This window comes from Neolamprologus brichardi, chromosome 4, assembly GCF_056152115.1.
Source record: "Neolamprologus brichardi isolate AB-2024 chromosome 4, ASM5615211v1, whole genome shotgun sequence".
NCBI classification, from domain to species: Eukaryota; Metazoa; Chordata; class Actinopteri; order Cichliformes; family Cichlidae; genus Neolamprologus; species Neolamprologus brichardi.
The window spans coordinates 24,755,809-24,783,297 of NC_142107.1; the positions used below are offsets into that span (position 1 = coordinate 24,755,809).

General features: G+C 43.2%; 2 protein-coding genes and 1 pseudogene across 3 annotated transcripts; 1 reads left to right on the plus strand and 2 right to left on the minus strand.

Moving 5' to 3' along the window:
• The first annotated feature begins 301 nt into the window (after window positions 1–301).
• LOC102779121 (uncharacterized) lies at window positions 302–10,309 on the plus strand (annotated as a pseudogene).
• Window positions 10,310–13,817: 3,508 nt separating this feature from the next.
• eif1 (eukaryotic translation initiation factor 1) lies at window positions 13,818–16,233 on the minus strand. The gene is made up of 4 exons (XM_006805286.3): window positions 16,041–16,233; window positions 15,241–15,404; window positions 15,043–15,144; window positions 13,818–14,958 (listed from the first exon to the last, which is right to left on the minus strand). Exons 1-4 carry the CDS (start codon window positions 16,069–16,071, stop codon window positions 14,914–14,916), a joined length of 342 nt encoding a protein of 113 aa, XP_006805349.1. The 5' UTR covers window positions 16,072–16,233; the 3' UTR covers window positions 13,818–14,913.
• A 5,484-nt stretch (window positions 16,234–21,717) lies between these two features.
• srsf2b (serine and arginine rich splicing factor 2b) lies at window positions 21,718–25,914 on the minus strand. 2 transcript variants are annotated; one of them, XM_006805285.3, is made up of 3 exons: window positions 25,329–25,914; window positions 24,701–24,988; window positions 21,718–23,440 (listed from the first exon to the last, which is right to left on the minus strand). In XM_006805285.3, exons 1-2 carry the CDS (start codon window positions 25,685–25,687, stop codon window positions 24,703–24,705), a joined length of 645 nt encoding a protein of 214 aa, XP_006805348.1. In that variant the 5' UTR covers window positions 25,688–25,914; the 3' UTR covers window positions 21,718–23,440; window positions 24,701–24,702. The 2 variants fall into 2 exon arrangements, with proteins under 2 accessions (XP_006805348.1, XP_006805346.1); XM_006805283.3 differs by having other exon boundaries at window positions 24,701–25,000.
• Between the last annotated feature and the right edge of the window lie 1,575 nt (window positions 25,915–27,489).

Consider the following 27,489-nt stretch of genomic DNA (forward strand, 5'->3'; position numbering starts at 1 on the left):
GATGAGGAAGTACAGGAAAGCATTCAAAGGAAGAGGTTAGCAAAGAAAAAGTGGGATAGTGAGGGAGCTGAAGGAAGTGGACCGGACTGCTGGCAAAGATAAAGGAAAAGGCTCATCGTGAACTGTATGTGAGGCTGGACACCAAGGAAGGAGAAAAGGACGTGTACTGATTGACTGGGAGAGAAATTGAGCTGGAACGGATAAATAAAAAAGTTCAACATTGCTGAAATTCCTGGATCAGGTGAGCTGCAGTGAGGCGTTGGGTGTGTCGTCAGACAGGTGTCAGAGAGAGGTGTGTTTAATGCAGACAGAGAGGAGGATGAGAGAGGAAGGCTATTTAAGCCTCAGCAGGTCTGGACGTATGGATCTTACAGCGATGGCTTTCTACAAAGTGATGTGTTTGGCTGCTGGGCTGATGCTCCTGACCCAAGGTAAGAGCTCTCTGCACACACCTGCATCAGGTACGACTGAGAGGGCGAAAACACTCAGGAGCACATCGCTTCACTTTAAAGTGACACTGCAGGAAAAGGAGGACTGGTGGTTTATTTTAGCTTCATCTTTATCTTGGTGATGAAAGCTTAAACACAGATTAATCTGTTTGGTTTGGAAGCAGCTGAGAGGCTGAACTGCTCTCCATCAATCAGCGTCTGTATCACAGTTATTAGAGCTGCTTTATTTTATTTTAGCTTTGATTCCGAGTTTAAATTTTATTTTATTTTAATGTATTTTTATTATTTTATTGTATTTTAATTATTATTTAATTTTTTATTGTATTTAATTTATTTTAGCTTTGATTCAGTGTTTAAATTTTATTTCAATTCATACTAAGAACTTACGACTTATATTACAGAGTTTTATAATGTTAACATATTAAGTCTTAATACTCAAGAAGAGATATTATAGTTCAAATACGTGGTTCACGTCCTCGTAGATGACATTCAGCTGTTGTTTTTGTTCTGATAAGAAAATTCAGTTCAATTCAGTTTTATTTATATATCGTCAAATCACCAACATTTCAGGGGGTGATATGGTACTACAAGGTCATTAAGATAAGATGGGGCCGGATTATTTAAGACCTTGTATGTGAGGAGCAGGATGTTGAATTCAATTCTGGATTTAACTGGGAGTGTCACGGCCAGCGGAGCTGACTGTGCGAGAACGAGGGCCCACACAGAAGCAGACGGAGCGGAGAGTTAAACCAAAGCCAAGCCATTTTATTTTGGCTGATAAATATGAATACAATACAAACTAAACTGCAACCTACACTGGGAAAACTAAACACGATAACTATGATAACTATGTTTACTGTGACTACTATGAGTGCTGTGAATAGACATGGTGACACAGACAGAAACGTACACACAGACTAAATACACACGAGGGGCGATCAGGGGAAGTGAAACTAAATACAATGAACAAAGAACGCCAGACTCTTTCAAAATAAAACAGGAAACATGACGGAGGCAGACATAATACTGACTTGACAACATGAACAAGGCAGACTGGAACATAAGGGGTGACGACACAACAGGATCTAGATCGACAAGGACTAAAGACTGAGCAACTAAGGACGTTTAAGATAACTGGATGACTTAACATAAAAGAATGTCAAAATACAAGGTTACTGAAATCCGAACTAATGGTAGAAACAACAAGAACTTAGCATGTCTTCTACAGTACATGCCAATGATGCAAAATGAACAGAAAATGCTGAGTCCCATGACAGGGAGCCAATGAAGGGAAGCCGATACAGGAGAAATCTCTCTCCTTCTAGTCCCTGTCAGCACTCTGGCTGCAGCCTTTTGGATTAACTGAAGACTTCCTGATAATAATGAATCTCAGTCGTCCAGGAAGTAATAAATGCATGAACCAGTTTTTCAGCATCACTCTGAGACAGGATATTTCTAATGCTTATATTGGATATAATGTAAGAAGTCACTTTATTAGATATAATTATGTAGTTAGAACTTAATTACAGAGTATTAGGGCCACATTAGGAAAAAACATTACTGATCATTTTAAGAATAAAGTCAAATTTTCAAGATTAAATTAGAAAATCTATTTTGAAACAAAAGTTGAAATGTGGAGATTAAGCTTGTTTCAAGATAAGATAACCTTTAGTCCCACGCGTGGGAAATTTGTTTTGAGACGATCTGCCACAGTTACCCTCTAAGTTATTGAAATTGTACTTCAGAGTCAGTTTTAGTACCAAGGAAATTATTTTTCTTAAAGCTCATGAAGTCAGATGTGGCCATATTTCGATGGGAGGGTGGAGATCTTAGTTATGAGCTCACTCTTAGTTACCCTCCTTGTTATCTGTTAAGTGATGACGTATCAACCCAACGTTTGGGTCCAATCGCCCACTGCGTTAATTAAGGCTGTTGTGTTTTTAATGTGCTGTAATGCTCTGTATCATGTTTTATTTAATATAAACAAGCCCCTAAAAATAATTATTGGTCATTGTAATCATGTAGTAATCATGTGCAGCACGTCCATAAGCTTTAAACTTATGATGTAACTGCAGTTCATGTGTTCGTGGACTCCCAGACACCAAAGACTTGAAACCGCAGCAGCGCTGTTATTGATCAGATGATGTCTTTAAAAATGCTCCAAAAGTCCAGACGTCCAGTTTGAAGACTCAAAATAGCCGAGGTGACACTAACCAAAATGTTTTCCTGTGTTTCAGAGTCTGAGTCACAGCTGGGTGGTAAGATAAAGTTTCCTTTTAACTTGTAATGTTTAATACATCATGAGGATGAATATTAGTTTCTGACTGGACTCTAGACTTGAGACGCAGTGAACTTCTGAAATCAGATGACTTTTTACTGCTGTTAGTCCAGGATCACTGTGTCCTCACTCAGCAGTTTGTAATGCTGAGAGTTTACAGCTCTTACAGTAATGCTCACTCTGTGTTTTAATGTCTGTCTTCAGTTTGTGGTCAGGCGCCTCTGAACACCAAGATTGTAGGAGGACAGGAAGCTTCTCCTGGCAGCTGGCCCTGGCAGGTCAGTCTGCAAAGCTTTGGGTCCCACTTCTGTGGAGGATCCCTCATTAACAGTCAGTGGGTGCTGACTGCTGCTCACTGCTTTGAAACGTGAGTAATGACGCTGAAGCTGAACACTAAACAAGATTTATTACCATAAAGAGATTATGAAAGGTCGTAATCAGGGGGCTGAGGGTGTAACAGGATAAATATTTAACAGAGTAGGAAGTCAATAATATCATTTCTTTTTAGCCATCGTAATAACTGCATGCTATTTTGTGCTCCTTGATGATCTCAGCACCAACCCGAGAGGACTGACTGTGAATCTGGGACGTCAGAGTCTACAGGGATCTAATCCCAATGCAGTGTCTCGAACTGTAACAAAGATCATCAAACATCCAAACTACAACTCTGGTACCGATGACAACGACATCTGCCTCCTGCAGCTCTCCTCACCGGTGACTTTCAACAAGTACATTTCTCCCGTCTGCCTGGCAGCTTCAAACAGCATCTTCTACAGCGATGTTAACAGCTGGGTCACCGGCTGGGGCAGAATTGGAGAAGGAGGTGGGTCATAAAGACACCTGATTGGTTTTAGAGTAAAAAATCTCCACACTGAAGGAAATAAGTGTGCTTTCTCAGATGGCTCAGAAATACTTCAAGCAATAAAGGACTCTTGCTGCAGCATTTTGGATTAATTGAAGGCTTTTCAGAGAGTTTTTAGTACTTCCTGATAGTAATGAATTACATTTCTAAGCTTTTCAGCTCCGAGTACAATAACCTCAGTTTGATCTGAATTAAGAAGCAGAAAGTTAGCGGCCATCCAAGTCTTTATGTCTTTAAGACATTCCTGCAGTTTAACTCATTGGTGTGTGTTATCTGGCTTCATGGACAGATAGAGCTGGGTGTCATCTGCATAGCAGTGTAAATGTATGCTATGTCTTCTAATGATGCTGCCTAGGGGAAGCATGTATAATGTAAACAGAATTGGTCCTAGCACTGAACCCTGTGGAACTCCATAATTAACCTCAGTGTGTGAAGAGGACTCTCCATTTACATTCACAAACTGGAGTCTATTAGATAGATATGATACAAACCACTGCAGCACAGTACCTGTAATACCTATAGCATGTTCTAATCGCTCTAATAGGATATTATGGTCGACAGTATCGAACGCTGCACTGAGGTCTAGCAGGACAAGCACAGAGATGAGTCCACTGTCAGAGGCCATAAGAAGATCATTTGTAACCTTCACTAAAGCTGTTTCTGTGCTGTGATGAACTCTGAAACTGTCGTGTTTTGGCAGAGCTGCAGGCAGGATTGGACCCAAATACAGGACTCAGAGTCTGACTGATTAACCTAAAGCACAGCCTTACTGCTGGAAAAACAATTCAAATAATGAACTTGTGAAAAACAAACAAAATACCCTGAACATGGAAACTAAGGATTAACGCTAGAAAACTATAAACATAAACTACAAGGAAACAGAGACGACACACAGAGGGTACGACGCGACACGGAGCAGAGAAAACACAGGGCTTAAGTACACAGTCGAGTAATCCGGGAATCGGAGACAGGAGGGAAGCACAGCTGGGAGAATTTAGACCTAACGAGACAAGGGAAGCAAAATTAGAAACACTGACATGAGACACAGACTTTCAAAGTAAAACAGGAAGCACACAATAGGCACAGACGTGACACCTACACTAAACACGAGGGAACAAGAACAAAACCTGAGAACTAAACTCATAACCAGAATTAAACTGAAACATAGAATAATAACAATCAAAACAGCACAACTAGAGAATCAGAACATAAATCATATAGAATAATACCAAAATACAAGAAACTGAAAATGCTGCGTCAAAATGACCTAGAAGTGTGATAGAGACCTTCAAATGAGCCGTTCCTCTGCAGTTGATCTGTTAGCTGTTTGAGAGCTACTCTTTCAAGAGTGTTTGAGATAAAACAAGCCACTGCAGTCAACAGGCCTGCAAAAGGAGTGCATCCAACCTCACCACTCACCTCATTTTTTGGCCAATTTTACGTTAGAATCCTTCCAATTTTTGTCTCGCCATGTGAATACTCGCGTTGTTTCTCCATTTCACAGCCAAAGCGTCATTCCCCAGTGTTAAATTATGACTAGATAAGAAAAATATTTTGATACAGAAGGAATTACAGCCACACAATAGTCCTGGTATCAAATGAGGGAGACCTTTCATCTACTTTACTTTTTCTGCTTTATACTTTTTTGCCTTAGTGTCCCTTCCTTCTCCAAAAAACCTGATGGAGGTGCAGGTTCCCGTGGTGGGAAACAGGCAGTGTAAATGTGACTATGGAGTGGGAAGAATCACTGACAACATGATCTGTGCCGGGTTACCTGATGGAGGAAAGGACTCCTGTCAGGTGATTGTTGTTACCTGTGTTTGGCACATTTTCACCTTCTACAGTTTCTTCTCCTCAGCTAACAGTAAATGTTTCTGCTCTCAAAGGGAGATTCAGGAGGTCCAATGGTGATCAAGCAGAGCGGTCGCTGGATTCAGGCGGGAGTCGTCAGTTTTGGGGAAGGTTGTGCCAGGCCGAATCTTCCAGGAGTCTACGCCAGAGTATCCCGGTACCAGACCTGGATCAACAGCCGGATCTCCTCCAACCGGCCGGGCTTCATGACGTTCACGTCCACTGGGACCAACAGTGACCTCTGTGTCACCTGCAGAGGACTGCCGCCAGTGGCTGTCCTAGCCTGCTTGGTGGCCTAGGCTAAAACTCCCCCCCCCCCCCCCCCCCCCCCCCCCCCACACACACACACACACACACACACACACACACACACAAAACGTGTCAGGTTTTGTATTGTTGATTATCATTTATGCTTAGAAATATCTACTTATATATGCTTAGAGTTTCATAATTAGTTTTAGATTGGTAGAGGTTTGATCCTTAATAGTCTGCAAACTTTGTGTGCATTCCAGAGCACTCTGGGAGCTTGGGAGAGGTCGTACCTTGTCTTATTGTTTTATGGATAAACGTGTCTATATCTGTTTTAGTCTAAGTGCCTTTTGTTTAGATGACCTGCTGGACTTCCAGACCAGCAGGTTTAGGGAAGTCATTTATGGGGTCACACTCTGACCACACACACACACACACACACACACACACACACACACACACACACAGGTGAGGTACTCTTTGTTTGTATGTAAACGTCATATGTTAATGAACCTATGTATATTCATGTAACCTCAATAAAAGAGCAGTGTTACGGGGGAGCGGACGAGAGCGACTGGGGTCAAGCGAAGGAACGGCGTTTGTCCGGTTCTCTCCCGTGCACGAGAAACATGAAGAACTTTGCCTACTCGTGTCTTCTTTTGCTGTGTAATTACATTGTGTCCAACGTTCCAGCGAATAGATTTAAGCTACAAACCCCTAACCCTGACCTCAGTGTCACCAGCAAAGGACTGCCACCAGTGCCAACCACCACCCCTACTACCACCACCACCCCTAAAACAACCACCACCCCTTCAACCACCACCCCTAAAAAGACCACCACCCCTAAAACAACCACCACCACTAAAACTGCCATCACCCCTCCAACCACCACCCCTAAAATAACCACCACCCTAAAACAACCACCACTCCTAAAACTACCACCACCCCTCCAACCACCACCCCTAAAATAACCACCACCCCTAAAACAACCACCACTCCTCCAACCACCACCCCTCCAACCACCACCCCTAAAACCACCACCCCTAAAACAACCATCACCCCTCCAACCACCACCCCTAAAACAACCACCACCCCTAAAACTACCATCACCCCTCCAACCACCACCCCTAAAACAACCACCACCCCTAAAACTACCATCACCCCTCCAACCACCACCCCTAAAACAACGACCACCACTAAAACTACCACCACCCCTAAAACAACCACCACCCCTCCAACCACCACCCCTAAAACAACCACCACCACTAAAACTGCCATCACCCCTCCAACCACCACCCCTAAAATAACCACCACCCTAAAACAACCACCACTCCTAAAACTACCACCACCCCTCCAACCACCACCCCTAAAATAACCACCACCCCTAAAACAACCACCACTCCTCCAACCACCACCCCTAAAACCACCACCCCTAAAACAACCATCACCCCTCCAACCACCACCCCTAAAACAACCACCACCCCTAAAACTACCATCACCCCTCCAACCACCACCCCTAAAACAACCACCACCCCTAAAACTACCATCACCCCTCCAACCACCACCCCTAAAACAACCACCACCCCTAAAACTACCACCACCCCTAAAACAACCACCACCCCTAAAACTACCATCACCCCTCCAACCACCACCCCTAAAACAACCACCACCCCTAAAACTACCACCACCCCTAAAACAACCACCACCCCTAAAACAACCACCACCCCTAAAACTACCACTACAGCAAGTGTAAACCCTAATAACTCCAAACATAACACAAATATGCTACAACAATCTTAATCCCTGCCACAACCACCCACACCACTACAACAACCACGCTGCTTCCAGCCACTCCCCAGCGTAAGTGCCCATCATGGCAACACTTTATTAAAGAAAACAAAATACTTGAACTGATGGGTTTATTTGGTCCAAGTTTTTTTCTCCTCAGCGGTGGTCTGTGGACAAGCACCGAGGAGTTCTCACATTTTGGGGGGAACTTCAGTGGCGATAGCCGGTTCATGGCCATGTATGGCAGGCTTACAGAAAAATGGAAGTCACGTGTGCGGTGGGACTCTGGTGGCCTTGGACTCTGTGCTGAGCAACGCCGACTGTTTCTCAAGGTGAGTTGGAGCTGAGGTTGAAGTTTGCACAATTTAATCAACAAAAATCCGAACAGCACGCTGGGTGACGTGGATAACACCTGTGCACCATTTAAATACTGACTGGTTGACAAGTTGACCAGAACAGGGAAGGAAGAGATAGCAGAATGCACAAGGACTGGAATAATCTCAGGAAAAACATACAAAAATATAGCATGAAGAGCACAGCTGCAGTTGTAACTGTTCATTGTTTTTGATTTTCTTCATCACTTCAGCTCTTTGTATGTTGGGATGTCTAAATCTGCCTGACCAAAAACAGCACGAGTTTTAACATGTTTGCATTTTATGCTCAATCATAATTTATCGATTAGACAGCAAAAAACAAAGAGACAAGCAGCACCAAGAATGTAATGAACTTATTTTTGATTTTAGTTCATGTGTTTTTCATCACAACAAGCTTTACTTGCTCTCTGCTTGCAAACTGAAGTAGAACTGCAAAACCATTTATGATTTATAATAGGTACCTTTTTTATCTAGAACAAAATTGTTCTCAACATATTATTAAAACAGTGTTTTAGATTACTGTTTTAACAAAACATCTTTTTCAGATTTACACTCACTACTTTTTACAGTTCAAACGGACTCAACGTGTTGTAAACAAGCTTTATTCCACTGTGGATCAATCCACCAGTGAAAACTGTGCTCAACAAACTACAAATGTAACCATCCCTTGAAATGAAATGCAATGAGCGAGTCTTTAAAAATGGAAACTGAACACAGTCCTAGCAGATCAGATGATCTCAGTGCCAGCCCACATCACCTGATGGTGCCACACTTCTACACTTTCCACACATGTAACTGGTCAGTCCCACACCGGGTTAGCATTTAAGCTGATTCTGTGTTAAATCTAGTCCATAGGTACATTGTCATTTACAGTGTAACCTGATGTGCACGTCCACCTGACGTGTTTCTGGATACTTTTTTTGAAACAAACTTGGAGAGAAACTTCACTGCTAACTAGTTTCTTCCTGTTAAAGGGGAATTTTTCCTTCTAAGATTATTCACTGGGGGTCATATGATTGTTGGGTCTACCTTACAATATAAAGCACCTTGAGGTGACTGTTGTTGTGAATTTGCACTGTATAAATAAAATTGAAGTGAATTGTTTTGACAGTGGTTACTGTGGATCTGCAAGCCACAATGCAACCCACCTCCAGCCCTGTTCCCGACTTAACATCACACCTGCCGTCATTGATGCTGCTCTGCACAGAGTTCATCTAGTTAAATATATACCTCTTTAATTAGAATCAGGCCTGAATGTCACCAGGTTCAAGTGTGTAAAACTTGGGTCCCATGAAGTTGAGTGTAAAGGTATAGATCTTGTTTGAAGCTGATGAAGATTATGTTTGTGTGCTTTGTTCCTCCCACAGCTCCCCTGTAGCGTCTGAGTGGACTGTCGTGTTGGGTCGTCTGAAGCTAAATGGATCCAGACTCAGTCCATCTCTCAGATTACACATGTGGACCACTGCACTTACGGTTTCTTTAGTCAAACATCAGGATTTTCTTATCTTTCATGATGTTAGCTGAGGAAGTTATGCAGCAGTTTCAGACCTCGGTGGTAAACTGTGGGAACTCATCATCGAGTGAGAGCATCTGTACAGACGTGTTTCCACTGCAGCAGGTAAATGACTGGATTCTTCTTCTTATAACACTGTCTGCTGACATGTTTATTCTGGACCTTGGATTTAGCTGCTCATCAGAGTCACAAGATGAATTTGGATAGTTTCATCAATCTGCTTGAATTTTCTAACTGTCATTACAGGCCAGTTAGAGCAAAGCTGGTGTCTTTATGTGTCTGTTAAAGTCACATTGTCACCGGCCTGTATGCTGGAATGCTTTAGAGCATTTTAATTGTGATTTAAAAGAGTCCCTCTGTATTTTGTTTTATTTTCAAGCTTTTATAACTTTCCTCTTCATGAGAATGACATATCAACCAAATCATTCTGAATTTGAAATCTATGAGAAAATACTTTAAAAGCAAAAACAGGGCAGAAGTGTATTTGTGATCTCTTTTCACATTTTTAGTTGTTTTGTTTCATTAAAATTTTGTTTCTCAAAAAAAGGTGTATCAAAGTCTTCCTTTGAGTCACAGGAAAATAATAACTGACCCTTCCCGTCTGTTCAGGGTGATTCTGGCGGCCCGCTGATGTGTAAGCAGGGCGGCTCTTGGTTCCAGGCGGTCGTGTTAACAGCTCCAAGCCCCTCGGCCAGGAGGAGACGAAGCTCAGTTATGACCTTCACCAGAGTGAGCTCCTTTGATACCTTCCTGACGAAGATGCTGGGGACATTCTTGTCTCCGGCCTCCAACACCACCACTAGAAGTACCTACACCACCACCACGGCCACCACAACTGACTCAAATAGTGTGTTTGACAGCAGCGAGGGTCGTCCTGCTCATTCCTTCGTCTTTGTCTTCGTCCATCTCCTCAGCCTCGCCTTTTGTCTCCAGCTCTGCCTTTAGAGAACCCAAACTTGATTCACATGATGTGATGGACACAGATGAATGTGAACAAGCCTCGACTTTGAGACTTTACCAGGGAGCATTGCGGTGCCAGCATCCAATCAGGGAGCCTCAGGTGATGGCTGGTTTTGGTTTATAGACCTTTTTTTTTATACTGTCTCCAATAAAAACTGCTCAGGTTCACTGTGCAACACATTTCTGACTTTTGGCAGACTCACCCACTGTGACTGTGGGTGAGTCTGGATTCTGTGTTAGTGTTAAAGAGTAAGAAAGGTTTCACTATCTCCCTGAACCACACAACCGCGTCCTGTTTTATTTCCACCTCCAGTATGACAACAAAGGTTATCCCACCACAGGTTGTGTTCATTCTGAGCAGAGGTCAGTAAGGCTTGTTCTTACGCCGGCCTCATTATAAGAAAGTGCACACGTTTAAGAAAAAGCACGAGTCCACTTAATGTGTTTCTGTACCTCTGAAGGACGACTACGTCGAGTCAGGCTGGACTTTGGTTTATGGATGGAAAACTGAAGAAATCCTTAAAACTTGCACTGAACATGAAAATGTAGCCCAACAGATGCTTTTCTGAAGCTGAACAAATCAGTAGGATATCTACACCTCAGTTATGTGCCCACCAGTGTTGGTCAAGTTACTTGAAAAAAGTAATCAGTAACTAATTACTGATTACTTCCCCAAAAAAGTAATCCAGTTACTTTACTGATTACTTATTTTCAAAAGTAATTAATTACTTAGTTACTTAGTTACTTTTTAAAAACACGATTTACAACCTGAATAGGTGATAAAGTGATAGATCTTTTAGCCCAATTCTACTTTTTCTGCATAATCCATCATACAAAATGTAATCAAATGGAAAAGTCTCTTTTTAAAACTTGTTTTATTCGTTTTAATCTTTTAACTTCAAGGGCGTAGATTTGGCATGGACGGAAGGGACATGTCCCCACCAATATCCAGCGATTATTGAATTGTCCCCACCAATAATTTGATCTCTTCATGGACTTGGACTGATTTGAAGTATAAAAGAAATTCAAATAATCTTTGTTTTTGTTGTTTTTTCTTTGTTGAGATGAAAAAAGTAGAATCATTTAACATGTTTGTGGATTTGAAATGAGAGCTGGAGTTTGACCTGAACTGTCTTTGTCAGCAGCACACACACCAAGCGCTCGCCGTGTTGCTCACCTGGTTACAACGATGTTCTCATTAGCACATGGATGCAAGCTCTTTCTCTGATTCTTCTTCTCATTATCGTGATTTCAGTAACCACTTCATAATATTATTATTTCTTTATCCTAGTGTAAATGTCATGGAGGTTTATAGAGAAAGGCTCCAGCCAGATGGGGGATTCAAACCCAGGCAGCAGTGCTAACGTATTACATCATTACAGCTGAACATTATTTATTATTTATAGTAAATAAATAAAACTCAGAAGCATACCGTCTCAAAAGGTGACCAAAGGAGAGAAGAGAAAGAAGATTCAAATTACACTTATCACAACATCATCACGACACCTAACATAAAGAAATAAAGAGCAGGTCTGATTTTGTGCTTGTTATAACACTTTATTTGATTATTGTGAAAATGTTACTAAAAATGTGAAAATGTTACTAAATGTTGGGGGAAATTAAAAAGCTGAAAGACTGCTCGTCCTGTGGACCTCAGGGAAATGACACACACTATGTGCAGTGAGAAAACAGATCTTTTAGCACCCCCTGCTGGCAGATACATGCATGTGCAGAGTGAGACCTGCAAACATAAACGTGTTTCCTGTGGATAAACTAAGAGCAGTGACTGACCAACAAACAGCTGCTGACAGCTGCTGACAGCTGCAGCCTCGTGTGTCACGACTGCAAGAGAAGCGTAGTTTTGGATCTCGGTGTCGCCGTGCCGGCTTCTTTTATGAACCGCAGAGATGCAGCTTAAACTCTGACTATATGGTTGGATGCATCGGTGATGAGCAGCTGGAGGAGTACGGAGCACTAGTGGATGATTCTCTGGAGCGGTGTGGAGCAGCCGCAGACCTTTCGTTAATTTTACACCATCAGAGGAATTGTGACACCTGCCTGTTTTACACACCTGAAAGACTTCAGCCTGTAGTTGTAGATTGAGAGTCGAGACAAGTGTCAGGAGTGAGTGAGCATGATGGAGTCAGAGAGGCTGAGATGGTCTGAGCATGTGCAGAGGAAGGAGGGGGGATGATGAAGATGGAACTGCCAGGCAGGAGGAGAAGAGGAAGACCTGAGAGTGTAGTGAAGGAGGACATGCAGAGGGTCGATGTGACAGAGGAGGATGCTGGGATAGGAGGAGGTGGAGGCAGATGATCTGCTGTGGTGACCTCTAAAGGGAGCAGATGGAAGGAGAAGAAGAAGAGTGAGGAGGAATCATCTCTACTGCTACAGCTGACAGAGAGATGACTGACTTCAGAAGGAAGAGGACGACCTGCGACAGGACGTGGATCTGTTGGAAGAGCTGGAGCACCTGGGCGTCCACGTGACACAGCAAGAAGTTTATTTTACTCTCAGTTTCTTTAATATTTAACGCTGTCATTTACTTATTAAAATTGAATTGGGATGAAGGGTTTTACGCTCACAGCCGTCACAGATCATTAATCTGGAGATGAAGCAGCTTAAACAGGTGAGCGGCACAGAGACAGATAACTCCTCCCCCGCTGCTGTTGTTCAAAGCTAATGTTAATTTGGGATAGATGACAAAAACTAAAACAGCCATGCATTTTTATTATTTCAGAAAACGTGTGGCAGCGGCTCGATGGAGAAGTTGGCAGCAACCCAACAATGCAACAGCAGACTCCATCACTGAGGTCCAGCGCTACTTAGTGGAGAGAAACATTCCAAGATCAGAGGATCTTTGACGTACTGAGGGAATAGGAAGACATCTCATCCGAACCTTTCCCACCTGGCTTTACAGTTTTTGTACCCCAGCTTCATCTGTGCCTGTGAGCGTGTTTTCCAAAGCTGAGGAAATGGTGTCAAAAAATGCAATAGGCTGAATGCAAAAACATTGGATAAACTTATTTTTCTGAATAGAAATTTATAATAAACTCTGAGTCAATTACATTTAAATGGGTAATATTACATTTACAATACTTTCATTCTAATTTTCACTTAATGTCATTCGCAACATATTTTAAGATGTCTACAATATTTGAAATGTAAAAGATATAAAATGATTCCATGGAAAGTACCTTACAGCGTGTAAAAGTATGACTAGGTCATTGAATCAGTGTCTGTGAGCCTGCAATGATGTTTAAGGTCCAGCAGGTGTCAGTATGGAGCAAAACAGCAACATTGTCGACTCAGTATGGATAAGTTTGGGGAATAGACGAGTCTACTTTAAGCAGCTGTGCAGTTACAGAAATAAAGCAGCGAAGCAGCATATCTTTAGTATTTTACACATTAAACATGTCCACAGATTTGTGTTCGCCACCTCGGAGCTCAAATCTGCTGCAAACTGTAGTAAAAGCACCCACACATGACAGGCTTATCAACTGCAGAAATTTTATTGAACCAAATGTGGAACTTGCAAAACACTCCATCACAGTAGCACAGTGCGACCTGGCCATGGCTTTGTGTTCGTTTTAAACCATTGTTATTTCAGCATCACTACATCTGAACTTGTTTATAAATTATTGCATTGCAGGAAATTAATAGATTCAAGTGTCCATAAACCACAGGCTCAGTACCAAATTTGCTGTGGGGCTGAACCAGAAAGCTGGTTGAGGACCAGAGCAGGAAACCCTCACTAATGAACCCCAAAAGAAATGAAACCAGCTTTGACTAAATTTCCCACCCTGGTGTAACTTTGCCATCTGATCACAGTGAACAGACTCCACCTTCCTTACAGGCCTCGCGTCGGTCAAAGTGTGATACTTGGATTGGCAAAGAGAAGAAAACGCACCCAACAAGAAGCCCAAATCTGCTGGATGGTGGTGAAGATGGTCACTTAAATGCTCTCCACTCAGATGGATGTAAACAATGGCAACTTATGAGGCAGCACGAGAGGAGGTAAAGATCTGGAGCTGGCCAACTACAGAAACCCCTTTCTGCTTTTAACAGACATCCTCAGCACCTCCTCCGACCTGCAAACACTGGGACCCTCCTGCACACCCAGCCCCCACCCCGTTCCCCATGACACCACTCGACTCCAAAATATGGAGACTCATCGTTTTATTGAAACACCTTAAGAGTACAAAACAAAAACGTTACATGAGACTGTGCCTCCGTACTGTGGCACGAGACCTAAAAGAAAAAATTTAAAAGGAAATAAACAAAAGGGACGAGGAGGTGGAAGTGTGTGGGAGGGTCATCACCACTCATCCCTGATGTTGTGTGGAGCTGCAGTGGTGTGTCTTTGTGAGAGCGAGCCTGCCCCCTGGTGTTGTAGGGGGGCGGTGGTGTTACAGAGTCCCATGTTTGTTTCAGAGGTAATTCACGTGTTAGCTAACAGGAGCTGGTGGGATTGCAAAGAGGGGAGGGGGGAGGAAGAGCAACAGCAGCACATAGGAGGGGGTAGAGATGTAGCGGGGTGGGGAGTTTAATGGCCTTTGAGGAGAGGGGGGGTGGGTCGAGAGCAGCTCCTAGAAGCCGTGGACTTTGAGCTGCTCCTCCTTGGCCAAGTCGATCTACAGAAGACAAACAAAGGGATCCAATTACACTCGGAAACTTTGAAAACAAACATCAGGGGCAACATCTGGACGAACACCTACCTCAATGAGGAACTGGCAGATATTCTTGCGCTGGTCTCCCTGCAGCTGGATCACTTCACCATACTCTGGGTGCTCAATCACTGTCCCATTGCAGGCAAATTTCTGTGGAGACAAAAACACGTCAATCAGCAAAAACGCTGCAGCAGCAACAACCAGAACCACCTCCAAACTCAGAACAAAGCAGCGCTGTGGCTGTACCTTCTTGAAGGCCTTGACTAGCTTCTTCTTGTCATAGTCGGCAGAGATGCCCTGGACAGTGGTGAGGGTCTTCCTCCCGTTCCGCTGTTGGATTCTTATGTGGATGTAGTCCTCTGTCCCGGCTGGGAGGCGGTCATCACCCTTAGTTGCATCAGCAAAGGGGTCTGGAAACAGCAGAACACAATGGAATTATGAGCACATAAGGCTGGCAGCTCACCCGGCTTGTCTGACAATAATGTCTCACTGATTTACATACAGATTGGCTGTCCTGCTGCCAAATCCTGCCCGTGTTTACCACTGGGGGGTCATATTTCAAATGAAGAGCTGCACAGATGCAGCAGGTTAGCAAGCTTTTAACCATTGCCAAATAACAGCAGAGTCATGGCAGGGTGACTTCAGCGGCACCACCGAGCCCGCGGTATATCACACCCGAGACATTTAGCCGATATTTGAACGCCACAGTAAATAAACTCAAGAAGAAAAAAGGCGGCAAAGGTTTGTAAGAAAACAAATATGTAGCTCGAAGCGGCTTTTGGGCCTAATGGCGGCCGTTTTGACGTTAGCAAGGCCGCTAAACAGCGTTTTTCCACAAAGTTAACACATCCGGGCAGACATTTCCCATTTATTTTCTCCAGTTTCACGCTTTATTTTGATCGAATTAGTTACGTAAAAAGCAAGTAAATGAAACTACGCCACAGGAAATAAGCCTCGGCCCCAAGCTGAAGCTGGACGTTAGCCCCGTTAGCGCTCGCCCTTCCCCCACCCTCTGCGACTGCTCTCTTCGATCAAAAACCACTCACCAAAAGTTTGGAGGTTCTGGATAGCGGACATACGATAAGATTTGCTTTCCTTTCGGATAATAACTTGGTCAGCTAGCGGTCCGTCGGCTGCTTTAGACTCTTTTGTTCGTGTCTTCTGGGGTTCTTGGGGACGACACACGACTCGGCCTCGGCAGCTTTCACAAAATGGAGATCGCGTAAGGTTGGCAGTGCTGGAAAACAAGTCTTTATAGCTCCGCCCCGAAACTGGCGTCAGCACGTCTTTGACGTAAGAGCGGCACGTCGCAGGCAGCCACGCCCAGAACTCTTTCTCAACTTTACCGGAAGGGTGACGTCATGTCGTTAGACTTGAGTCAAGTTGGCAACTGGAAAATTACAAATAAACATATAATTATATTTAAAAACGTATAGACACAGACACACACACAAATATATATAATTCAAAAGTGGACATTGGTTGTACACAGATGTTTTGCTTTGGCAGCAACTTAAACAATTGAGTTAAATTAACTCACTTAACTTTAAAACATGAGGCAGTTGTGTTGAATACACCCAAGGTGCTTATATAAATCCAAGAGATGGCCAGTCTCTTTTTTCAGTTTAGCTTAATAAATAAAATGATTTTTTACAGTTTTGAGTTCTAAAAACTTTAATATTTCTCTCATATTTGTTGTGACTTTGTCGATTTCATTTAATCAGAAATGTTTTTCCTTTGTTTTGTATCTTGTTGTCATAGTTAATAAATAGAATTACATTTCTTAGATTATTTCAAGTTTTAGTGTCTTTATCGTTCATTCATTAAAATTCTGATTATAATTTGTTCATTTAAAAATAAAATAAATAAATAAAGGATAACATAAGGTGCACTTAACTGATCTAAGAGCTGGGAAATCTACTCGACACAGGGGTGGGAAGTGAACTTAAACAAAACCTACATCAGCTCGGTCTGTTTGGTTGGTTGTAACATTCGTATATGTTGTTTCTTTCACTCCGTCCATTGTTGTCTTTTTCTGTATGACTGGATAAATCTGACTACTGTGTCTCCCTCCTCACAGTGTCCCGGCGCATTTCTGTCTCCTCCTGTGCTCTGGTCCTGTTTGATCCTGACTTTTATCAAATGCATGTTTTAAGTTCCTCCTGCGTTCTGTATGTTGCACTTGGGTCATTTCACATGACATCGTCTTTTTAATGAGTGGAACTTCCGGTGAAAGGTAAATAATAAACTAAATAAACAATTAAACCATAATCATACATGTTTGTTTCCACAGTCTCTCTGTTCACCGTTCAGACACTGATCAGGTTAAAGTGCTGATGAAATCTTGTGACTTCTTATCTACGAGTCACATGATCAGACACGCCCCCACTGAAACAAAACACCTTTAAGACCTTATAAAAAAAACTGCTTCACAATCAAACTTACTGAGTACATTCTTTTACTGACGATGAATGAGTCAGCAGGTGATTGTGCTGGATTGTTTCATTGAATCAGAATCAGAAGATTTTATTAATCCCCAAGGAAATTACGTAAATTGGTGGCATTTAAATTGTAAACTTTTTTGGACTTCATGGCTTCACTTTGCAGGGTTGATAGACCTCGTTACACCACAGCTGCTTCCTGTACTGTGGATGAGCCGATCAAGTCATTCTTAATGCGCAGATTGTGTTTATTGAGAAGAAAGCAGCACTCTGAATGTTCTCTGTTCGAGGTTCATTGGATTCTCAGCTATTCAAGTTTGTGAATTTGTGAATGTAATACTTTGACCCTCCTTCCATACTTTTTCTCTTGTTTTACTTAAACTGCACTGAAATTCAAATGTTATTTTTTACAAAGCCAAAAAGGAGAAGATATCTAAAAGTTAGTAACCCGCCTTCATGGGCGTCATCTTTAAGAGCTCAGAGTCTTTTCTAGTCCTTGTTCATTAACTTTCAGGCATCTTTGCTGATCCCTCCTCTCTCACAGACTGTTTAATGTCTTCCTACAGATTTCCTACAACAGTTTCAGCCTGTGTTTCCTGCTGAAGCTCAGTGGATGGATCAGCTTCAGATTCCTGTTGTGGAGGCTGTTTTTCTCCATCTTCATTCTTCCCTTTTTCTGTGTGATGTTTGTTGTGCCAAGAAACCCAGAAGCAGAACATTTCACCCTTCATGCTGAAGCACCGTGGTGAGAGAAGCCAAACAGCTGATTGGTTAAGTTTATATCACTGTGGAGTCACATGTTAGCAAATTCAGGCACTTTCCCAACATTATCCCATAAAATACAAAAACAGCACAATTCACTTCAATTTCTTTATTGTCCCACAAGGGGAAATTAGTTTAGCAGCAGGATAAAAAAAACAGAATAATACTATAAAATAATATTAACAATAATAATAATAGAAAATCCTAGGACAATTATTTGCCATTAAAGAGACAAGACGCAGTAGGGATAAAAGAGACCTGGAGTCTTTTAGTCCTCACAGGAACTCTAAAACAGCAGCCGGAAGGCAACAACTCAAACTCACTGTGAAGTGGATGGTTCACACAGTTAATAATAGAATGAGTCTTTCTAAGCACATTTCTATTGTAAATGGCCAAAAGTCCATCTTGCCAGCGCCCTGAAATTTTGCTAGCAGTTTTTACCAGAAGTCCCAACCGATTCTTATTCTTCACCGTCAGGTTACCAAACCAGGCAGCGATACAAAAACACATCACAGATTCAATAAAACTTCTATAAAACAAAGACAACATCTCAGATGAGACATTAAAAGATCTCATTTTCCTTAAAAAGAACCGTCTTTGTTGAACTTTTTTAGTAGTGGCATCAGCATGAGATTCAAAACACAGTTTATGGTCGAGTACCACAGACAGATATTTATAACTGTCAACGATCCCAATATCGGCAGTTTTAATGATAGTGGGTGATGAGCTATAAGAGGACTTCCTAAAATCAATAATCATGTCTTTAGTTTTAGACACATTAAGTGAAAGGAAGGACTCATCACACCAATTCACAAAATCATCTACAACCTGTCCATGGCCTGACTCGTCCCCCACTAGAAGACTGACGATCACTGTGTCGTCAGCAAACTTCAGGATGTGTCTGTTCGTAAAACTGCTGCGACACTCATTTGTGTACAGAATGAACAGAAGGGGAGAGAGGCAGCAACCCTGGGGTGATCCAGTAGAGGAGAGCACATCAGAAAATACATGATTCACCCTCACACATTGTGACCCATTAGTCAGAAAGTCTGTCACCCAGCCGACCAGACAACACGCACAATATATAACATGTACAAACAAAACAAGCACGTTTAATCAATACAAACATAAAACTTCACCGTGGTGGCCGACGTGTCCTCTTTATCACAGTAAAGATGGAGGTAAATATGTTTTTTCAGCAGCGTAACATTTTTGAGCACGTTTAAATTCAACAGGAGTCAAATAATAATAATATATGAATTATAAATCTGTAATTTAGGCTTTATGCCCCAGTGATAGTAAAAATGTCTTTGATTTGCATACGAAGCTAAAATAACTGCCAGAGACATCACCACCTTTCCACGAGAAGAGCTGCTTTTGGTTTTTGTGGAGTTTGCATGTTCTCCCCGTGTTTGTGTGGGTTCCCTCCGGCTTCCTCCCACCGTCCAAAGACATGCAGCTTGTGGGGATAGGTTCATTGGATAATCCAAATGGCCACTAGGTGTGAATGTGCGAGTGAACGGTTGTCTGTCCCTGTGTGTTGGCCCTGCGACAGACTGGCGACCTGTCCAGGGTGTACCCCGCCTCTCGCCCTATGACAGCTGGGATAGGCTCCTGCGCCCCCCATGACCCTGAAAAGGATAAGCGGAAGTGGATGGATGGGCTGGTTTTGCCATTTTAATAAACACAAAGACCACATGAGGAGACGTGACACCACAAACCGAAGCAGTTTGAAGGCTGCAGGTCAGAGGTGCAGAGTGAGATCTCCGTGTTTGTTGACGTCGTTGACGTTTCTGCATCCCAAACACGTCTAAGCATGAGAGGTGGTGACCATGAAGAGGCTGTGCACTCATGATGTGACTCGCTCATTGCTGTGCACACGACCTCTCTGCAGAGGCCTCCGCCTGACACGTCCCTGCAGACATTTCTCAGCCAGCATCTTCCTTTACTGCTCGTATTTCCTACATTCCTGCTCTCACCTCCACACTGCCTTCTAACATGCCATCCCCCCCCCCCCCCCCCCCCGCTCCCCTTCCTCTGTAAATGTACATTTACTGGTATTGAGAGCACATTTCTACTCAGTTTGAGTCCTCAAACGACCACGTCTCCATCACACACTGTCCTATAGTGCTTTGATCTAACACTCACTCAGCTGACACATCAGAGCCAACCTGTGGCTCAGTCACCTGTGAACAGGTGAACAGGAGGTGAGGATTGGCCTACTGTGCCCCTCATTCATTTTCCTCTTCTGCATATTCTCCTTTCTCCTGCATATGACCTCCTGACCCAGTATGAACCTTGCAGATCCCTCAGGTCATCTGGATCCGGTCTTTTATCAGTTCCCAGAGTCAGAACCAGACACGGAGAAGCTGCATTCAGCTTTTATGCTCCTTATATCTGGAACAAACTCCCAGAAAGCCTCAGATCAGCTGAAACACTCAGTTTATTTAAATCCAGGTTGAAGACTCACCTGTTCTCAGCTGCATTTGAATAAAGCACCAAATCCGCACTTAAGCTTAAATTTCAAAACTTACATTTTAACTACTGATTTTATCTGTTTTGATTTTATATACTGTTTTGTTTGTTTGTTTGTTTGTTTGTTTGTTTGTTAATTAGTTAGTTTGTTTTATCCATTCGCTTCCGCTTATCCTTTCCAGGGTCGTGGGGGGCGCTGGAGCCTATCCCAGCTGTTATAGGGCGAGAGGCGGGGTACACCCTGGACAGGTCGCCAGTCTGTCGCAGGGCCAACACACAGAGACAGACAACCATTCACACTCACATTCACTCGCACATTCACACCTAGTGACAATTTGGATTATCCAATTAACCAATGAACCTATCCCCACAAGCTACATGTCTTTGGACGGTGGGAGGAAGCCAGAGTACCCGGAGGGAACCCACGCAAACACGGGGAGAACATGCAAACTCCACACAGAAAGACCTGATGGTGGAATTGAACTTGCTGTGCGGCAACAGTGCTAACCACCGTGCTCCCACAGTTTGTTTTAATCAATTTTAAATCATGCTTTTTATTTGTTTTTGTTTCTAATGTCTCTGTAAAGCACTTTGAATCACCTTGTTGTTGAATTGTGATATACAAATAAACTTGCCTTCAGCCAACAGTAGTTTCTACCAGCGTCCTGCTGAACAATCGCACCGGAGGTGGTCATTTACCACCGGACTGATCCTATTTGAACAATTTACGATGATGTAAATGAATCCATCAACAGCCGTGTTAGTGCATTACTCATGTTGAAAAGAAAAACATTTAGGCTTACCTATCCCTTCATTAGTAATCTATTTAAGAGATTTAGTCACAGGCCGGATTTCATGTTCCAGCTGCTACAACTCTGGAATTTCCCAACTGCTGTGAAGATGCTGGGACATAATCCCACACTTACAATAGTTTTTATCCAAGTCTTCATCTTTGCTGTGCAGGAATTCACATCCATAACTTTGACAGTGAGGATTCCTCCTGCGTGACATCACCACACGCACAGCCGAATGACGAGACGACAACTTTATACACAAAACATCAAATCTTTATTGAAAGTCACATTTGTGTACAAGAGAAAAACCGTGTCTTTGTACAGAAGCCGAGACTGAAGCAGTCGTTAGCGCCGCGGTCACAGGACCAATCAGGAGAACACGTCGGCGCAACACGCCACCTTAACAGCTAACCAGCAAAACTCAACTGCTACACAACTGCGCCTAGTGCACAAAGAAACACACGAGCAGGGTTAGCATTAGAAAAAGAACAAAGGAGTCAGTGTGTGTCCTGAAAAGGTTGGAATAACCTGACAAACACTGAGCTGCACAAATGTCTAGTTTGTGTTTTTTTAAATGCAGAAATTCAATGAAAAAGCTAAATAAACACACTGGAAATAAAAAGCTACAGTTCTACAGGGGAAAGTGTTTCATGTCACTTTATCAGACGAGAAAAGCAGATGGAGACAGAAAACAAATGGATGCTTAAAGTATAATTCTGGCTTGCTTCAGTTTTTCAGAGATTTGGGGATTTAAGGAGCAGCGCTGGACGGCCTGAGCTTCCCTGCAGCTTCTGAAGAAGCTGATCCGTTCTTTCCTTTCGAACACTTAAACGACTCGTGTGCGACTCGTATTTTCATTAGAGCCGTCTAATCAATATAAATGTTGATTTTGTTGATAAGGTAAAGTTTATTTATTAAGCGCCTTTCGCAGACGGGCAGTCACAAAGTGATGCACACAAAGGTTAAAATAAAGAAAACAATAAGTAATTTTAAAAAAGTCGTTTGTGTGTCGCTCAAGAGCTGCTGCAGCTTCCAGGAAACGCAGTAAAGACTTCTTCTTCTGCTGATTTAAATCACTGTATTTCTTTAAGGTGAGCTCAGCTGAGGTGTCACCTGCTGCGTGTGACAGCAGGCCACACCCCCACGCAGACTAAGTCCACACACAGCTGTGAACACAGCCATCTCTGGAATTGCATCAGGAAGTGAAACACGCTGCGCTCGTCGTGGAAATGGACGCCGTCCTTCCACACTACACCAGGCTCCGTTCACAAAAACTGGACTTTTAACTCACAGACACTTTAACCTGCTTAGTTTTGTGAGTCTTTGGTGTTAACAGTGAATTCAGATTCAGGTGGCTCTGACAGCAGCTCTGGGTTTAAATCTGGACCTGCAGGGAGCTCAGTGTTTGCTCAGGTATAAACACTTTCCTGTAGCCCCACCCCCAAGAAGATCTACACATAAATTATCCTTTAAGCATTATTTTGTGGGCCTGTATCACAAAGGGAGATTACAGCTGATTTCAAGCTTAAATGAGGTTTTCTGTCATCATAAAGGACAGTTTGGACACAAAGGACAGACCTTTGTGTCCAAACTCAACTAAAAGCATCAGACGTATTATTATAGAAGGTTTAGTAATATTAGAAACTGAGGCGATTCACCCATCAGAGTTTTCTCAGCAACAATGGTACACAATTCATCAGTTCACACATGTGACTGTGTTGCAGTTCTGACACCTTTGTGATGCAGGCCAGAGAGGAGATGATAACATGAAAGCAGTGGAACATTTCATCTTTAAATCCAGGTCTGAAAACACCATTTAAACCGTAATCGGGACATGAAAAGGAAACAAAATCACAATAAATCAGCAAAAAAAAGGAAATGAACCAAAGCACGGAAGACAAAATAACCTTTCACAGCTGGACTCTGGTGCTTGCGTGGGAGCCGGTCCGGGAGGTCACACGTCTTTAACCGAAACTGTGAATCAAACAAACGTCAGGAATAAAAGTTAAAGTAGCAGCTGACACAGAAAGAAGCGTTTTATACGAGGATGATCAGAAACGTGCAAATTTACACGTGAAGCTCAGATCACTGGAGCAGAGATCGTGATCGCTGTTAACCGAACTCTCATTTCTCTCTGGCTGTGATCACACAGTTAGCTACTTTATGCCCATCTGAGAAAAACACAACACACATGTGGAGGAAGCCCTTGCTCTTATTTTGAAAGTTCGGCAGCTGCTTGTGGACCAGCTCGCTGTCGTTGTTGCTCAGCTGCATGAGCTCTGAATGTTCTGGACTGGTTTGGACCACAGCAGCTGGTTTTACTCCTTCTTGCAGGCAGCTGGAACCAGCTGGCTCTGCTGCTTCACATCTCATTTTACTTCCCTGCAGGACGTCCTGCTCAGGTCGCTATCTCGAGCTCTGCAAACTTCAATGGCACCGCCTCAGACCACAGCTGCTGCTAATTCTTCTTCTGCTCAAACAAAACCTGCAGCAGCTGGAAAACCATCGCGCTCTTTGAGTCTGCAGAGGACGATGAAGACTGCCAGCAACAGGAGAGGATGGACGGGTTAACGAGCGTGAAGTTCAGGTCACAAGTGAGGCGCAGTTCATTTTGCAAGCACAAGCATGCATCGCCTGCACAGCTCAGTGTTTGAAGTATCTGCGCAGGAGTAAAACATGAATACTACTGCAGAGGGCGCGGGCGTGCGCACCGTCGAGTACAAACATCTGACTCTCCAGCGAGACCCGAATGTGTGGATGAGCACACGAACTTTCAAAATAAGAGCAAGAGTCACCAGATGGACCTGGAGAGGCCAGCTCATGTAAAGTCACCCTTCTCTATCTAATGTGCACAAATTCAAATGAGGTGGAGCTAAGAGGAAGTGATGCAACCCTTCGAGCACCACAAACCGCCGCTCCTTTGTGCGCAGTCAGAACAGCAGACACACATACCTCAACACCACCAAACCAACACTGACTGCCTCCACCCTGTTGCTGCAGCTCGCCACACACCTTGTACCTGCTCATTCTGCCTCAGCTCAGCTCAAACTCCACCTTAGCAAACAGGATACGCAGCTTGGGGAGGAGAGAATTCCACATTTTGTTTTTTAAATACACAACTTCTATAACTGAAAAGTTTAGAGACTTTTGTTAGACTGGGAAAAAAAATCCTGCTGATCATCTGAGGGAAAAATGTGTGTATCTAATAAAATGGCCGCTAACGTTTAAACTCACCTCTACGAGGTTTCATTTCCATTTTCTGCGGCTGACTTTGGCTGGCTTTTAGATCTCGACCTGGACCCTCTCTTGGAGGAAGGGGTGCGGCTTCTGGACCTAGACCTGGATCTGGATCTGGACCGGGACCTAGACCTGGAAGGAGAGCGCGCCTTGGTCTTCTTGGTCCTGGGAGAGCGGGACTTGGACCTGGAGTAGGACCGGGACCTGGATCTGCTGTAGCGGGACCGGCTTCGAGAAGGCGTGCGGCTCCTGCTGCGGGATCTGCTCCGTCTCCTGCGTCTCGGGCTGGGGGAACAGCTGGATACATTCAGTGGGTTGAGTTACAGTCAAAGAAAAAACAGCTGGATCTGAACTGAGGAGAACATGAGCTGCAGGGCTGGAGCTAAAGTGAGCAGAGCTGACAGTCAGGAGCCATCTGGTTCTCCTGGTTAGCTCCGAGCCTCCAATCAGCTGGTCTGAAGAAAACTTCCGGTCTTTACTTTAATCAAATAACTCATAAATCTCTGGATAATTAAATGCAATCATTGATAGATGGTGGAGTCTTAATTACAGTGTTGTGGGGAAAGTAAATGATCCACATTCAGTCACGCTCGCTCTGCACACCAGAGATCCGGCCTCTCCTTACCTTCTGCTCCGCCGTCCGCTGTACCTCCGGCTCGGTCCTCCTCCTCGCCGTCCTCCGCCGTAATGGGAGTCGGGGGGTCTGCCGTACCGGGCCATCTGGACCCGCAGCTCCCGCCCGTCCAGCAGCGCGCCATCCATGGCGTCCATCGCGTCTTCGGCGTCCCGTTTGTCGTGGAACCGAACAAACGCGAAGCCCCGGCTTTCCTTGGTGTAGCGGTCTCGCGGGATGTAGACGTCCCCTACCCGGCCGTACTTCTCAAACACCCGACGGAGGGCTTCGGGAGAGGTCCGGTACGTTAGATTGTCCACTTTGAGGGAAGTCATGCCGTCGACGTCCGGTGGAGGCCTGCCGTAACTCATGCTGCCTGGCGCGAGAGGCCCGGGAAGCTCCCAGAACAGTCCGGAAAGTAACACAGATTGCGCCTGCGCGGCTCGAAACGCTACGCAGATTCAGAACGGAGCGATTTAAGCAGAATCTCGCGGATCTGGCTCAGTTTACTGCCGCCAAAAGCACAGAGCACGCCACAAATTTCTCCGAACCGCGCCGAGCCAGCAGCGACTAGAGCTTCTTCTTCCACGCGGAAAACAAACGGAGTGTAATCCGCTCCCGAGCGCCACGGTGCGGTGATTGCAGGCTTTACACTAAACACGAGGAAACAAAACAAGATGTTTTTATTGGGTCATTCTACGATGTTCTGTTCTCTCTGATAACTTAACAACCCTTTTAGTGGAAAGTGACTTACTTTATTGTTGTAGTGTTCTTCTGTTTAGAACATTACCACTTAACAATGAATTGCTATTGCTAAATACTGTCCCACTCATCACTCTGAAAATGATGCGTGCGCCAAACATACATTTTTATGTAGTGAATTATGTTGTTGAAAATTTGTTTTCAAACTGTTGCTGTGTGTTTCTCTTATCCCAGCTTCCAGAAAAGCTAAAGTTCACCTTTAATTGTGTTGATATCTCTCTTATAACTGTTTATCAACATCTTTTATATAACAGTAATCACAGGCTGTAAGTATCCCACAACATACATGCAGCCCTGTTACTGAAGTCCTGCGCTGACACCAGACGTAACCCAGAGACAGTCCTCTTTGATATATATTAGTTACAACATTTATATGTATATTTATTACTTTTGTAATAGTTTGAGCTAATATAATAAATTGTGTATTTGAGCAAAAATTAAAAAAAAAAAATCAACAACCCTGAAATTAATGAATACAAAAGCCAGTATAACTATTGAGAAGTTGGGCTCAAAGTGTCTGACTCTGATAACAATGTCATTAAAAACTGTTTCATTAAAAAAAAAAAAAGCTTAGCTTTGATGGATATAACTTTTTTTTAGTCATCTTGTGTGTGGAAGAAGGTCTGGTTTCTTCACTTATTTTCTCCTTTTGGCAATTTTCATAAATGTAAATTTCTAAACAGAAAACCTCATTACCTCACCTTTATGATGGAATTCCACAACTTTAATTTAATAAGCCCTAATGAAATTATGTTTTAACACTATCATACTTCTAATTAAAGACAGAGTTAGAACTTCACTAAACTAAATATTAGTTCATTCATTCATACTTGATACAAAAGCTTCTTCAGTTTTTGCTATTTTTCCTCTAGTTTTCTGCTCCCACTCACACACTTGTCTCTTTTGTGTTTAAGCTCTGATAAGTATGACTGTATAATCTATTTATTTTAAGTTAATGAGTTTGTACTTTGTTCTTTCTTCGAATAAAGATCTATATTAAAAAATTTAAAAACAACAACAACAACAACAAAAACCCAGAAGCGCGGTTAGCCCACAGCAGAAGCTTACCTGTGTGTAGAAAAAGCAGTAGGTGTGATGATGCCACACCTTCAACCGCCACAACCTACTGCTGGCTTCATGCCCCAAATCAAGATGGCGGATGTCGTAAACTGGACAATGTGATGTCCACGTTGCAAACATACAGTTTTTTCGTGCGTGCGTGCGCGCGCGTGTGTGTGAGAAAAATAATATAAGTATTTTGCGAACATTTTATTCTACAGCGCCTCAGACGCCTTCTGGGCGAACTCGAGAGCTCCCCCTACAGAACAGGAAATCCAGAGGGTTTAAATATAATAGATGATAGATTAAAAAAATTAAATCGGAAACGGAAACCAAGAGAAACGCCTTGCTC